Here is a 15,236-nt window from a genome sequence, read left to right on the forward strand (position 1 = left end):
CTGTCGGACACTGACGGTAGTGTGAACACCCCCTAACAGACTGGCAGTCTATAAATGCACCAGATGTATCACAGTGAGTGATGCTGGATGATAAGTTTAGCATATCTTTAGACTCTCTATCCTGTTTATACCACCTTTTAGTTGGTTTACTTAGAACCAGAATTTTTTGGAAGTGTTTTGGCACATTGTTCCCTTTTCTGAGAATCCACATGTCTAATATGTCAAAAATTTTAGCCCAAACTATGTGTAATTTTGCGCCAAAGATGCGCAAAGTTGACTCCAGTGCTTAGTTGTAGCCACAAAAGTAAAAGTGGGACGTTGTTTTATGTTCCTTTAACTTGTATAACTTTATTGTGTCATAATACCTTAATAGAAACTGTTTAAACACAATAAATGGAATGGGCTGAAAGTACAGCAGCTTTATGGCATGAGATGAGCAAACCAGCACAAACATTTCCATTATACTTGGACCTCATAATGGTCAGAGCCAATTGCTATTTATTTTCCATATATTCCATTATCAAGCTGATATTATTGATTGAATTACAACATCATCATATTACCCGGTGCTATAAACATCTTTTTGATGAAATTCTGGTGCCCTTCTAAATGATCCAACCCTTGGTGATAATGCTCCCCATTCAGTGCATCTCTTATATTCTGCTGGCTTTAAATAGAATTGTTGTCCCCGGAAATTTTCTTTTTCATAGAATATCCAATTTCCTTCAATTATGTTGCAAGAAAATATGTCACAAAAGCCGCATTCTGACAATGTACTTGAACAATCTTGGGTAAATTCTATCATTTCACCGCTGAAATTTTCCTTTGCATAGAGTCTGATCTTGAACGTTTCTTGATACTATAAAATAAAACATAACATTTACATAAGCATTGTCATTTCAACAAACTTTGCATGACTGAATAGTTCAGTTGATAATAAAAAACTTTGTATCCTATCAGAGATAAATGCCTATTTCTGTTATTTTCGGGCTGTTTCTCTGCTCCCCCTCCCTTTGCTAAATACTTTACTTTTATTCTGAAAATCACTGTCCTATCCGAAAACTGGTGTAAATCTCCATTCTGGTACATTATGGAGGGTCCATAAGGGTCTTCAGAAATATCCCATGCTCTGGGGGCCACACGGTGGCTCAGTGGTTAGCATTGCAGTACTGGAGTCCTCGGTTCGAATCCCGCCAAGGGCAAAAACCTATCTGCAAGGACATGCAGCTTATCCTGAAAAGTTACCTTTAGTTTATATTAAATTTGGTATGTCATCCCTCTTTTTATGGTCCACCACACAGTACAGTATATAATGCCCTTTTTCTAGCCCATTACATAATATATCACCTCCTTTTTTTTGCACCTCACGTGGTGTATGACATCTATTCTTGGCCCCCCACATGGTATATGATCCCCTTTTCTGGCTCCCTACATGTATATAACCCTCTTTTTCTGTCCCCCAACATGATATATAACCCTCTTTTTTCACCCCACCACATGGTACATAACCCCTTTTTCTGCCAGACCACATGACCTCTTCTTCTGGCTCCCTTCATGGTATATGACTCCCTTTATCTGCCCCACCACATGGTAAATCACCCCCTTTTTCTGGTTCCCCACACGGTGTAGGACCACCTGTTTTTGTCCCCCACACGGTATATGATTCCACTTTTTTAGCCCCCCCTCACACAGTATATGATCCCAACAATTTATGACCAACTTTTATACCCCCACACAGTATATGACCCCTATTTTAAAACCAATCTGCAGTATGTGAACCCCTTTTTCCTCACACCCCCACACAGAGTAGTGTCAGATTTTTAGTTATCTCTCTACGCTCCTGTCCAGGCCGCTCTCCACTTCCACCTCCAAGGTGTGCTGTAGTTGATACTGAAGAACACTGGGATGCTGTACATAGTGTCCCAGTGGTCTTCAGTGTCATGATGTAAGTGTAGTGCCGCCTAGAGGCGGCAGCGGAAGGTAGCCAGGACAGGAGAGCAGGCAGGTGAGTAAACGTTATCAGTAGCTGCTTATTGCAAAAATACAACAAGTAGCTGCCAATTAAAAAAAACAAAACGCCGCCCTCCAGTTTGTTCCCTGAGACGCCATCATCTCAGGTTGCCTCATGGACGATACACCCCTGCCATCAATATAGAAACTGGAAACCCCTTTAAGGTTTTGTTTTCATAAAGCTTGAAAGCAGACTACCTGCGAGATTAACCGGCAAGAGCAGACAATATCATTGTATCCAAACCAATGCTGAAAGTCGGGGTATTCTCCTTTCTGTAGAAAATACTGATGACCTTGATAGTTGGGGTGTTCATATAAAATCCAATTTCCATTCTTAACATGAACAGAGTTGCAATGATTGAAGTAATAATGAAGATCAGAAGAGTCTGAGGTGCGCTGAAAAGACTGGCCCTGAAAATTCTTGTCTTCATAAAAGATTATCTGTTCGGCAACAAGAAAATAGACTTGTTTATAATATTCAGTCACCTATATTCTATTCAGTGTATATCTTACCATTGCTGGTTTCCAGCAGTAGGAGAGTTCAGCAACTGGTACTGCAAAGCTACGCAATAATAGATGGAAAAGCCTTTTTATACACTGGCAGTGCTGACTAAACAAATGCTGTGGTATATTCAAGAAAAGGCAGGCATGTCTATCTATTAAGGAACATTGAGAGGGAAATTTAATATGTTTGGAAAGTAATCTTTAACTTGACCCATTCAATGGATTTCTAATGGATTTTTGGAAAAAACACAATACGGTTTTTGAAGTGGTTTTTGATGCAGTTTCAATGTGCTGGAATAAAAAAAAAAACACTTCAAAAAATGTTTCCTAATTCTCGAAATATATTTTTTCAGTTTGCAAAAAACTCTGTAATGTTTTAGCAATATCAGTTAAATATAATATGCTGTACATCACCACATGTCCATCTATACATATTTGTACATAACAATTCTCAAATAATTCCAGTGTAGTCCAATATTTTCCAATATTTTCTGGTGTCTGTTTTTACACGCATGTCCAAACGATTGGAACAAACTTCACCAAATTTAGCATATAGATAAACCAGTCTTAAGATCTCCATTAGCTCTCTAGGATCCACCATTCTTGACATATTCACATAAAACAAATAGAGCACCAATGGCTTTCTTATCAAGGGCATTCTTTCATATCACATCAGATGACCTGTAATAGCTAATAGAAGATCAGAGATGCTTCATTTTTAGCTTCACTGATATACACACAGTTTTAAACCAGGTTTCCGTAAAACAATTCAGCCATTTTTGTTTTACACAAGATACACAAAAGCAAAAATGGCATCAGTGGCTTCCACATGCAGGTCCTTCCTCCATCTGATATCACAAGACCTGCGCTTCACTCTTAGAGTATGTTCCCACAGAGATTTTTGGAGCGGATTTTGAGGCGGAATCCGCCTCATAATCCGCCTCCAAAAACAGCTCCCATTGACATCAATGGGAGCCACTCGCTTCTTTTTTCCTCTAGCTAAGAAGTGAGCTGCCCTATCTTGCCGTGGACTCCGCGGCTGACTCATCTGCGACATCCGGGTGTGAGGCTCCCTCCCGATTAGGCCCATTCTGCACTGCATCGGCATCCCGTCGCGGCTAGCCTTGCGGAAGTGTTCACACGTGGAATGCACTGACCTTTACACAGTTTTACACCAGTTTTCCATAACAACCCAACAATTTTTGTGTTAGAAGGGGTTTCTATAACAAGACAGATATTTTATAACATATTTGTTTCACATCAATAGCAAATTAAGTTTTTAACCCCACATACAAGAAAAAGAGTATTCAATAAAGCTTGGAAAGTCAAACTACTGCCATGACAGGAGGACCTCTCTAGCTATCTCATTAAATTAGAGTCTTCATCTCCAGCTTTAACGGTTTGCTAAAACCCTCACATTGTATTGTCTGTGTTTTATATCCTATGTCTCTCAGTCTGTCTGAGACCTTATCTGTCTAATCTCTCCCCACAAAATTTACACCTTTTCTTTGTTCCTTTTTTTTTTTTTTTTTACTTCCTATGAGACATCTGTGACCTATAGTCTCTCATTATTAGCTGTATCCTATGAGCACTGCGTGCAAGGCATTATGTATAAAACTACCTGATCCCTGAGTCATGTGATTCTTCTGTTTTCATTATTTTTTTTTTACAGGTGCTCATCACTTAAACCAGTTTGTGCAAATCAAGTTCCATAAAATCTGAGTTGAATCCACTTCTTTTCAAACCGGTTTGCATATCTCTAACATGGACTCTGCGTATGGTTATCTACACACCAATCCACCCAAGGTGGCCATATTAAGAAATTTTCCTTTATTCCCTTACCCCTCATTCACATCTGTGTTGGTATTCCATCTGGTGGAGTCCACATGGGAACCCCCCGAATGGAATACAAAACGCAATTGCAAGCGCTGTACAGTAAAAGCACACAGACCCCATAGACTATAATGGGGTCCATGTGCTTGCCGCGCGCTGCCCACACGAAAAATGAGGACAGGAAAGTAGATTGTGAACTACTTTCCTGGCCACATTGTTCTGTGCGGAGATTTGGCGGCAAGCACACTGACCCCATTATAGTCTATGGGGATCTGTGTGCTTATTCTACACAGCGCCTGCAATTGCGTTTGGTATTCCGTTTGGGGTGGGGGGTCCCCATACGGACTCCCACGAACAGAATACAAACGCAGATGTGAACCAACCCTTACACACGTATTGCTTGCTGTGCTGAGCATGCATGTGCATAGGATATTGAGTAAGGCTATGTTAACATCCATAAATAAGGCTGAAAAGGCCTGCAAGCAGAGAGAAAGAAATGGATGACCAATGGGCCCTATTATAGTCAATGGGATCCCTCAGGATCAGTTGTTATCCATCCTTAGATGGTCCAGCTTTACTGTTTAAATCTATTATGGACTAGAAGAAAGGATAAAAAGATGCAGATGTGAACACAGCCTAAGGGTGCATTCACACAATGTCTTTTAGCTCGTAATCTGGCACCTAGACGCCGCGGGAGCTTTTGCGGGCCGTATATGCTCCCATTGATTTCAATGGGAGCGTGGAACGTATACGCGGCGCTATTTTGAGCCCGTAAAAGCTCCAGCGGCGTCTACGTGCCAGATTACAAGCCAAAAGACATTGTGTGAATGCACCCTAAGATAGCTGTAAGCTGAACAAAATAATATCAATGAATAAGTAAATATGTAGAATTCTTGTTTAAATGCTAATCCAGTTTACTTTGCCATTGAGATCAGGAAGGAAGGAAGTCTACCCCCTGATTCTCTGTTTCTCCGGTATTTTCTTGCACCCCCTTTTTCAGCTGTACTATGTTAAAGGCATATCTGTGGCCAGGTGCAAGATTGATGAACTGAGGCAGGAAGGTGAAGTTTTGCTCTGAGGCCCAAGAGTGCCTATCAGAGTTTACCCATGCCTGAGCAACATAGCAATTGAAACTATTTTGTCTTTGCAGGTCAAAAAGCAGCCCTTCACAGACTTCACTCCACAGTCTATTTTAGCCATGGGCTGCAGTTGCACCAGTTATCCAGAGCTTACCACCTTTCAAGTTTGTGGCATAGGTCCTGGAGGCGGCTGGTCTCTACTGAAAGCACTATGACACCTAGAAAAAAAAAACCAATAGTCAACAACCTGGCCGACTTTGTACCTAGTGCATGCTTAGCTCTTGTTATGGCTGTAGACGTGGGAGGAATTTATCATGCTTTTTATACCAGTTTCTGTAGTATCTTGTGAAAAGTGTATACTAAAAATCACAAATTTTGGTACATGGCACATTTGCATCAAAATTTGGAACTGAGTCTCAATAAATTTGACATATTTTACTTTGGTACAGGGGAGGTCAAGAATTGCCTAGGAGATGTAATTCTTGATAAGTATTCCCCACACTGGAGTCAGGTACAACACTATTTTTGCAAACAACCCACACAGTGGCTACCCACAGTACTTTGCCAGTATCTTGGTCATTCTTGTTAAATTGCTTGAATTGGATTGTAGAACAACACCAAGTAACTTGCTATTCCAACTATTAACTATAGTTCATCTATAAAGATCATTAACCCTTTCAGGACCAAGTATCATTGATGCCCTGATGCTCATGCCCAATTTAGCACTTTGGTATGCATTAGTTTAAACACATAGGCACAGATAGGATATTTAGCATATCACCGTGTGCTAACTTATAAGGAGATCATGTTGTGTTTAGAAAAGTTGCCTAAAGTGTGATGCACATAGCTCAACATGTCCATACAAATGGACAGATGACAGAGAACACATCTGCATCATTTATTACTGATTGGTATATGTGTATGTATGTAATATATATTTCTGTCTATTTATAGATTGGACCACTACTATGTTAATATGAGTACCATGAATATGTGTCTATTTACACGTAGGGCTGTAAATGTGTGAGATTATATATATATATATATATATATATATATATATATATATATATATATATTTTCTAAGAATGATAAGTTTTATAATTTCTAAGCACAGTATATAGTAGTAGATATAGTATATACAGGGTGGGCCTTAAGTATGGATACACCCAGGTTGGCCATAAGTATGGATACACCCAGTTATGGATACACCCAAGGTCTTCGGATATCACACCCTTGGACTTCTATCTCTGGGGCCATTTGAAGGTTATGGTGTACTCTATGAAGATCCAGGATGTGGGGCACCTGAAACATCCTTTAGTTGCTTACTGTCGTTGCTCCATGTAACAAGAGTGTCAATAAGTCGATAATGAATAAATCTACTTTAAAAATGAGCACACCATTGTTTTTCTTGTGCAATTCCTCATGTGTTTGATGTGTCACATGACTCCTTTCCATTGAAAAAAGTGAAGTTGAATAAAAAATGGCGGCTTTGCAGATGGTCACCAAGTGCGTCACCTGGCCTCAAATGTTTCCTCCCTCTCATGTACCAATATACTACAAATGGTAAGGTGATATCAGCAACCCCTTCCATTTTATCTGGCTGTTTCCATACTTATGGCCCACCCTGTAGTATGGTGTAGGTGTGTAATCTCCATTAGATCTCTTTTCTCTTTCTGCTGTTCATATATTTCATGTGAAATTACCTCCTCTTATAACATGTTCACATACTATATGGTTTGGAATGTGTTCCATATAATGGATAATACGCCTATTAGAATGTATTCAATTCAGGAGGGGGACTATGAAATATTTCAGAGAAAAAGAACAAACACATTGTAAATAAGGAAACATTAGGGAAGTGTTATGCAGCAAAGTTTTATCAGCGCTTTACAGCCAAATACATAAAGACATTATCAACATCTAAAAAAAATCTTGAACTCTTCTAATGGAACCAACTCTTGCATTTGATGCACCCCAATCATTAAAATTTCTGTATTCTCCGGGCCTCAGGTAATATTGGCGTCCTTTGTAGTTTGGTTCCTCATAGAGAATCCAATGGCCGTCAACAACATTGCAGGAGTTGATTTCGTGGTATTTGAAATCTTTATAGATATGGGGGCTATCTTCTGTGAAATCAGCCATCTGGCCTCTGAAGTTTTCTTTTTCATACAGTTTGATCAAAAAAGATCCCGTGTGCTGTAGGGTTTAAATGACATGTTATAAATCGATATTCAATTAGACAGAACAGACAAACAAGATGTTATATGTAACTGAAACTAGATACTGAAACTTGTCAATGAAATCTGTTTTTCATATTGTAACATAAATAGAGATGAGCGAACACTAAAATGTTCAGGGTTCGAAATCCGATTCAAACAGCCGCACACTGTTTGACTGTTCGAACGGGTTTTGAACCCCATTATAGTTTATGGGGGGGAAATGCTCGTTTCAGGGGTAGGCAACATTCGATCAAATTCTACTTACCAAGTCCATGAGTGAGGGTCGGGCTGGATTCTTCTCCCTGCGTAGCGTCCTCGCGTCCTCTTCCGGCCTTGAATTCACTCTGCTAGGCATCGGGCCTGGGCAGAGCTGACTGCGCATGCCCTCACTTCAAGCGGACATGCGCAGTCGGCTCTGCCCAGGCCTGATGCCTGGCAGAGTGAATGCAGAGCCGGAAGAGGATGCGGGGACACTGCGCAGGGAGAAGACTTCTAAAGGTAAGAGAAGAACCACCGTTGATTGGCAATGTATAGCATTCTGCCAATCAATGCTGGTTCTGCATCGAATCTTAACTTCGAACAGCTAGTAGTACTCGATCGAGTACGAGTATTTCGAATACCATAGTATTCGATCGAACACCTACTCGATCGAGTACTACTTGCTCATCTCTAAACATAAAGTTAACTTAAAGGGACTATCCAGTTTCTAACATTGATGGCATATTCTTAGGTTAATCAGCTGGAGTCCAACATCTGGGATCTCTGAAGATCAGCAGTTTGGGGATAGCTTGGCTCTCAGTAATGTGTACATACCATTGAAGTCAATGGCACAACACTGCTGTACCTAAAGCTGCTGTTACACTTTGAATGGTGAATGAACAGTTCCGACCATATAAACATAGCCAATATACCCAAAGAGCATCAATATTAGAAAGTGGATAACCTTTTAAGTTAATTTTGGCTACATGTGCTTGACAATGAACAACTATGGATTAATTATGAAAATATTTCGGAACTGACCAGAGGAATCATGTGGCAAGAACTGATCGTGTCGTTAAATCCCATCCAATGCTGGTAGTCGGGATAGTCTCCTTTTTTAAGAAAATATTGGTGACCCTTATTGTTAGCCTGCTCATAAATCATCCAAGAACCGTTATCAACTTTGATAGAGTTACAGCGAGTGACATGAGAGTGCAGGTCATTGTTATCACTGTTGCACTCATAGAAGCGTCCCTTGAAGTTCTTGTCTTCGAAGAAGGTGATCTGTATAAGAACATGTAAAATAATAATATTAATAATAATAATAATAATAATAATAATAACATCATTTGTATGTAATAAATGTTTTGGCTTTGCACACTAAAATAGCTAAGGCCTGGTTCATATCTGGGTTCAGTATTCTGCTCGGGGAGTCTGCTTGGGGACCCCTGCGAATGGAATACCGAACTTATTGACAAGCAGTGAGCTTATGAAAGCAAACAGATTCCATAGACTATAATGGTGTCTGTGTGTTTTCCGCGGGAATACTCTGCTATTCTGTGATCTGACAATAAAGTATATTACAATATTTATTAATGTCATAAATGCTGCCAGAAAATCAAAGTTATTGGAAAGTTTAAGTTTGTTTTAATTTGAGGTTGTATATAAGTAAGTCTGTCTCTGTGGAATGGATGCATCTCATTTTACCATTTTCCATATACAGAATTTTTTTACTGTGATTTTTATGAATTTACATATTTCATTTATTAGATTTCATTTTCTTTCGTATTTAGTTTTTCTCATTAATATTCTGACTAGAGATGATCGAGTAGTGAAATATTCGATATTCGATATTCGTTTCGATTAGAGCCTCAATATTCGACTACTCGATCAAATATCGAATCCCATTATAGTCTATGGGGAAAAATGCTTGTTTCAGGGGAAACCACTATTCGACTAAAGGAGAGTCACCAAGTCCATGAGTAGCAGGAGGAGAGTGTTTAGGGGGAGCGAAGTGCAGTTGAGGAGGAGCGCTGTGCAGTTAAAGGGCACAGACCTCATAGACTATAATGATTTGTGCGGGAAGTGCGCGGCAAGCACACGACCAAATTATGGTCTATGGGATCCGTGCGCTTTAACTGCACAGCGCTTGCAGTTGCACTGATATTCTGTTCGGGAGGGTCCTCCTGCAGACTCCTTCCGGACGGGAGGCAAGCGCTAATGTGAATAGACCCTAAAAGCAAAGTGGAAGGAGTAGGACACGGCGCAAAGAAAATGATAGAGTCGCAGGATAGTATTGCAGCATCCCTCCTGCAGAACCAGAGTTGATTGGCTGAATCTTATACAGTGTATAGCATTCAGCCAATCAACGCTGGTTCTGCAGGAGGCTCATCTTTGATGAGGCGGAGTCTAAGTCTAAGATCGGACCACAATGTAGACTGCTCTAATGTTAAATATGCAATCTACATTGTGGTCCGATCTTAGACTCCGCCTCGTCAAAGACGAGCCTCCTGCAGAACCAGCGTTGATTGGCTGAATGCTATACACTGGATAGGATTCAGCCAATCAACGCTGGTTCTGCAGGAGGGATGCTGCAATACTATCCTGCAGGTCTATCATTCTCCCCGCACCGTGTCCTATTCCTTCCACTTTGCTTTTAACGCCGGTTCACATTAGCGCTTGCCTCCCGCCCAGAAGGAGTCTGCAGGAGAACTCCCCCCGAACAGAATATCAGCGCAACTGCAAGCGCTGGACAGTTAAGCACACAGACCCCATAGCATATAATGGAGGGGCCACACGGTGGCTCAGTGGTTAGCACTGCAGCCTTGCAGCGCTGGAGTCCTGGTGTTCAAATCCCGCCAAGGGCATAAAACCATCTGCAAGGAGTTTGTATGTTCTCCCCGTGTCTGCATGGATTTCCATCCCATATTTCAAAAACATACTGATAGGGAAAAATGTACATTGTGAGCTCTATGTGGGGCTCACAATCTACATTTAAAAAAAAAGAAAAAAAAAAAAAAAAAAAAAAAGCATATAATGGACACCGTGTGCTTGCCGCGCACTGCCCTCATTAATGCATTCCTATGCGAAAAAGTCAGCTCCCGCATAACGCAAGCTGCCAGCTCTCCCGACTAGCAAAGACGAGCCTGCTGCAGAACCAGCATTGATTGGCCGAATGCTATACACTGTATAGCATTCGGCCAATCAACGCTGGTTCTGAATCAAATCTTTACTTCAAATAGTGAGTAGTATTCGATCAAGTACGAGTATTTCAATTACCTTAGTATTTGATCGAATACTACTCGCTCATCTCTAATCTTTACATTCTCATATAGCATTTGGGGTAACCACTTCCAAGAAAATACATGGCAAAAATAGTACAATATGATATATATATATATATATATATATATATATATATATATATATATATATATTTATTTTTTTTTTAAGACATTTATGTTAATATTTGTTATATATGATCAAAGAAACACTATACTACTTTTAGACAGTATTAACTAATTTGCTCCATTACTTTATCATCTGTGGAGGAGGAAACTACGAAACGGTCATGAATAATCTCAAGTCATGAGGACATCTTGGTAAAATTTAGATATTTTGGGGCAATTTATTGTGCCTTTATTATGCCAGTTTTCTCACCATGGTAAGCTTTAGGAGGTGGCGAGTCATGGAGATGCGGTAGTGAACCGTGAGAGGGATGGCAAGCTGTGCTGAATGGTGAGCTGTGAGGAGTGGTGAGCTAGTGATGGAGGTATGGTGAGTTGTGGGAGGTAGTGAGTTAGTAGTGGTTGTATGGTGAGTTGTGGGAGGTAGTGAGTTAGTGGTGGTGGTATGGTGGGCTGTGGGGGGTGTTGAGTTAGTGGTAGTTGTATGGTAAGTTGTGGGGAGTGGTGAGTTAGTGGTGGTTGTATGGTGAGTTGTAGGGAGTGATGAGTTAGTGGTGGTGGTATGGTGAGCTGTGGGGAGTGGTGAGTTAGGGCTCGTTCACATCTGCGCCCATTATGCAGGTTTCCTTTTCCTGCATAAAACAGAGCAGGAGATGGAAATCTGCAGGACTCTTTCAAACCCACAGAGGCTCTCACAGGATGATATAGCTGAAAACCTATAGTTTCAAATACATTTGTTATTGCAAAGAGATACTGTCACAATGAGCACTGCTCTGAAATATTAAACTACATTTTACTAAATACGAAACTCTATCTATTTATCTATCTATCTATCTATCTATCTATCTATCTATCTATCTATCTATCTATCTAATCAAACTGATGTTTGGTTCTTCATTAGAATCTTGCATTTGCACACTGAACTTCTTTACTAGTATGATGATCATTTATAAAATACACATTTATGAGGACTTATACATGCATGCAATAATATTATAGTTATATGTATGAGTAAATCTTAGAAAAATTTATATCCAAATACTATTGCAAGAAATTGAGTTTCAATGTTATAATAGTGACATTTCTGCCTTTCCTCTAATATGTGAACACTTTTCCAATGATTATTCTATAACACTTATACATAATATACAGCATCTACGTTTCTTACAATTACATGTAAATGACAGCGGCTTCTAAAATGTATTATTTCTTACCTTTCCCATTTTGACTTTATGAAAGGCTCAGTGATCTGTGATAAGAGAGTTATGGGCTTCTATATAAACAGGCCCATTGCTGTGTCAGCAAGTTCTAAACAAAAGCATTTTTTGTGTCTGGAAAAAAAAGTACCATTCAGTTTAATTTAATCTTTTTATCCAGTTCATTATTTTTTCAGTGGTGGACAAACCTTTTGTTCGGATATTCCTGGCAGTGATACTGACTCACATGAGTGTTCGGTACTGCACAGTGGGAATGATAATGTTGACAAGTAAGTGAATATATCAAACTTTTGAGATTTTGATTATTATTATAAATGAATTATCGAAAAGGACAAGTTGATAGATGAATAATATATGACGAGGAAATTTGTAATACTGAGTAGGATCCGATAGATCAAATATGCATGAAATAGGAGGTCAAACTTTCAGGGGTATAATTCTAAAACACATTCTCATATAAAGATGTAGTTTAACTGTTCATTCTTATCCTTATCCACAGACTTATCAGTTTTATTTCTCAGGTTCCTTCAAGTGTGAACAGTGGTACTGATAATGAAAAAAAAAATCTATATTTTTTTTCTGATCTCATGCAAGGTTTTTAACTAATATTTAACTTTATAATTGATAAGCAGAACAGAAAAGAATATTAGTAATATATATATTCGGAACACCTTTCATTTTTAATAACATTTTATTTTGACATATGACCATAACCTTGTCTGATGGATAAAGTCCTGGCCCTTTTATGTAACTTGCCAATAGGACTGGTGAATAGCAACGGATAGTTTTTTTTTTTGGTTTAAAAAAAATTGTCACTTCAACTGGCAAACAGCACCAAGTACTGTGGTTCTACAAGGCTCACAGTGGGTGGGAGAATTTCTCATTTACTGAAAACCTCCATCAGAAACTTAACATTTTATCACTTTACCCCTTAAATGATGGCCCCACTTTGTACTTTTTGAAGGGGTATTCCCACTTCGCATACTCACCAGTCTTCACTGCTGTAAAATCTTCTTTCTTCCTGGTTTCTTGCGTCATTTGGTGGGCGGGGTTTCATATGCAACCTGCCGTTTAGCTCCGTCCCCAAATTAGCGTGTAGCTCCGCCCACTGCATAACGTGATCCTATGGGGCGGCGACGAGTTCAGAAATGCAAACAGCTCCTCTCCTCTATCTGATAGCAGGAAGCTAGGTCGCGTGGTGTAGACACAGGAATAGCTAGGAACACAGGCTCGCTCCCGTGCACTTAGCCCCTCCTCCCTCCCCCCTGAGAGCAGACAGATACATCACTTGACTTTTGAGCAGATAAGTCAAGGGCTGTGTCAACAATGAATTGAATAAAGTAAGATAGTGGACAAACAAAGCAGTTTTGCTGAAGCAGTGTATTTAGGAAAAGTCTTACATCCACATTACCAAGCAGTATAGATAAGATCCTTGTGATGGGACAACCCCTTTAAGTACTCACCCTGCAATTCAACCACTTGTCTGCTTTTGCTTGGACAGCAAATTGAATTTTACCCTGCTTCCACTTCCTCTGTGTTATGCTATCATTCTCATGATGCCATAGAGCAATAGCACTTGAGCCGGTAGATCCAGTAAAACTCAGTTTCTGGGAAGCACAAATTTACCTAAATATTCTAAAAGATTGTGCACGTAGAGTCAGGATGGTGAACCATCTTCTTCATTAAACTGCAACTATGTGACAAAATGCCTAATATTTGTTTGAGAGATATTTGTGTCTCGTCCTCCCCCATCACCGGTGTACGCAGAAATGTTCATGTGTAACCATATTCGTCGAATTTGTGCAGTGGATTACAATCACCAAACAGAACTCTGACACGCCTGACTGGTGGCAGTCCAAGAAGTTGGACCTTTCATATATTTATGGCATAACTCGTTAGCAAAGGCATAACCCCTTGACCCCAGTACAAAATCTTTAATGGAGCCCTAGTTACTGTGTGCCATTTAAAATATTATTACTGTATATACTCGAGTATAAGTCGAATTTTTAAGCACAGTTTTTGTGCTGAAAAAGCCCCCCTCGACTTATACTCGAGTCAAGCAAAAAAAAAAAAATAAATTTTTTTTTTTTGGGGGGGAAGGGGGGTCTATGACCAGCCGCAATAGTAATGTATAGAATCTCCCATGAAATAGTGAAACAAAAGAAGCTTTAAAAATATAATAAAAAAATAAAAAATAAAAGTTCTAAATCCCTCCTTTCCCTAGAATACATATAAAAGTAGAAAATTACTGTGACATACATACACATTAGGTGTCCTGTGTCTGAAAGTGCCCGGTCTACTGAATATAGGGTATCTGCAGTGCTCCTCTTCCGTCAGCAAGGGGTTAATAGGAGCACTGCAGATACCCTATATTCAGCCAGGCTGAATTCCACATGGGGGAAAAAAAACCCAGTCCTCAAGCTCGGGGAAGGGGCAGACAGACAGCCAAAACACCCCCTCCCCTTCCCCAGCAACTACTGCACCCAAAAACCATTTTAATTTTTAAAATTTTCCAGTAGCTGCTGCATTTCCCTCCTAGGCTTATACTCGAGTCAATAAGTTTTCCCAGTTTTTTGTGGTAAAATTAGAGGGGTCGGCTTATACTCGGGTCGGCTTATAATTGAGTATACTGTATATGGTATATTTTATGGCTTCCTCAGAATGCACAACCCAGTAGTGACTGCATCTACGCCCCTGCTTGTGGACTTTCTATCCATGTGTAAGACAGGAATATCCTTTATGTTTACACCAAACCCTTATCTTACTAATATTATAATTGTGAAAGTTTGTGTGTTTGTTCCTCAATCACGCAAAAATGGCTGAATGGATTTGAATAAAATTTGGCACATAGATAGGTTGTAACCTCAATTAACACATAGGCTTCTTTTTATCTTGGTAAATGACATGGTTTCACAACTGTTATGAATTTATGTTCACATACTATATTATACTGCTCTTGACGCAGCTTATCTCAGTTAATTGGAG

General features: G+C 39.7%; 2 protein-coding genes across 2 annotated transcripts; both read right to left on the reverse strand.

The window, feature by feature from the left end:
* Positions 1 to 493: 493 nt before the first annotated feature.
* Positions 494 to 2,560, reverse strand: LOC142216265 (gamma-crystallin 1-like). The gene is made up of 3 exons (XM_075283959.1): positions 2,524 to 2,560; positions 2,209 to 2,451; positions 494 to 859 (listed from the first exon to the last, which is right to left on the reverse strand). Exons 1-3 carry the CDS (start codon positions 2,524 to 2,526, stop codon positions 560 to 562), a joined length of 546 nt encoding a protein of 181 aa, XP_075140060.1. The 5' UTR covers positions 2,527 to 2,560; the 3' UTR covers positions 494 to 559.
* Positions 2,561 to 7,288: 4,728 nt separating this feature from the next.
* Positions 7,289 to 12,367, reverse strand: LOC142216508 (gamma-crystallin 2-like). Its single transcript, XM_075284380.1, has 3 exons — positions 12,249 to 12,367; positions 8,669 to 8,911; positions 7,289 to 7,625 (listed from the first exon to the last, which is right to left on the reverse strand). Exons 1-3 carry the CDS (start codon positions 12,255 to 12,257, stop codon positions 7,350 to 7,352), a joined length of 528 nt encoding a protein of 175 aa, XP_075140481.1. The 5' UTR covers positions 12,258 to 12,367; the 3' UTR covers positions 7,289 to 7,349.
* Between the last annotated feature and the right edge of the window lie 2,869 nt (positions 12,368 to 15,236).

Source organism: Leptodactylus fuscus, chromosome 8 (genome assembly GCF_031893055.1).
Source record: "Leptodactylus fuscus isolate aLepFus1 chromosome 8, aLepFus1.hap2, whole genome shotgun sequence".
Taxonomy (NCBI): domain Eukaryota; kingdom Metazoa; phylum Chordata; class Amphibia; order Anura; family Leptodactylidae; genus Leptodactylus; species Leptodactylus fuscus.

Coding starts and splice junctions, on each gene's coding strand:
- LOC142216265 (XM_075283959.1), bottom strand. Junction 860..2,208: donor CTTGCCGGTTAATCTCGCAG/GTAGTCTGCTTT, acceptor TTTATTTTATAG/TATCAAGAAACGTTCAAGAT.
- LOC142216508 (XM_075284380.1), bottom strand. Junction 7,626..8,668: donor CTTGCCACATGATTCCTCTG/GTCAGTTCCGAA, acceptor TAAACCCTACAG/CACACGGGATCTTTTTTGAT.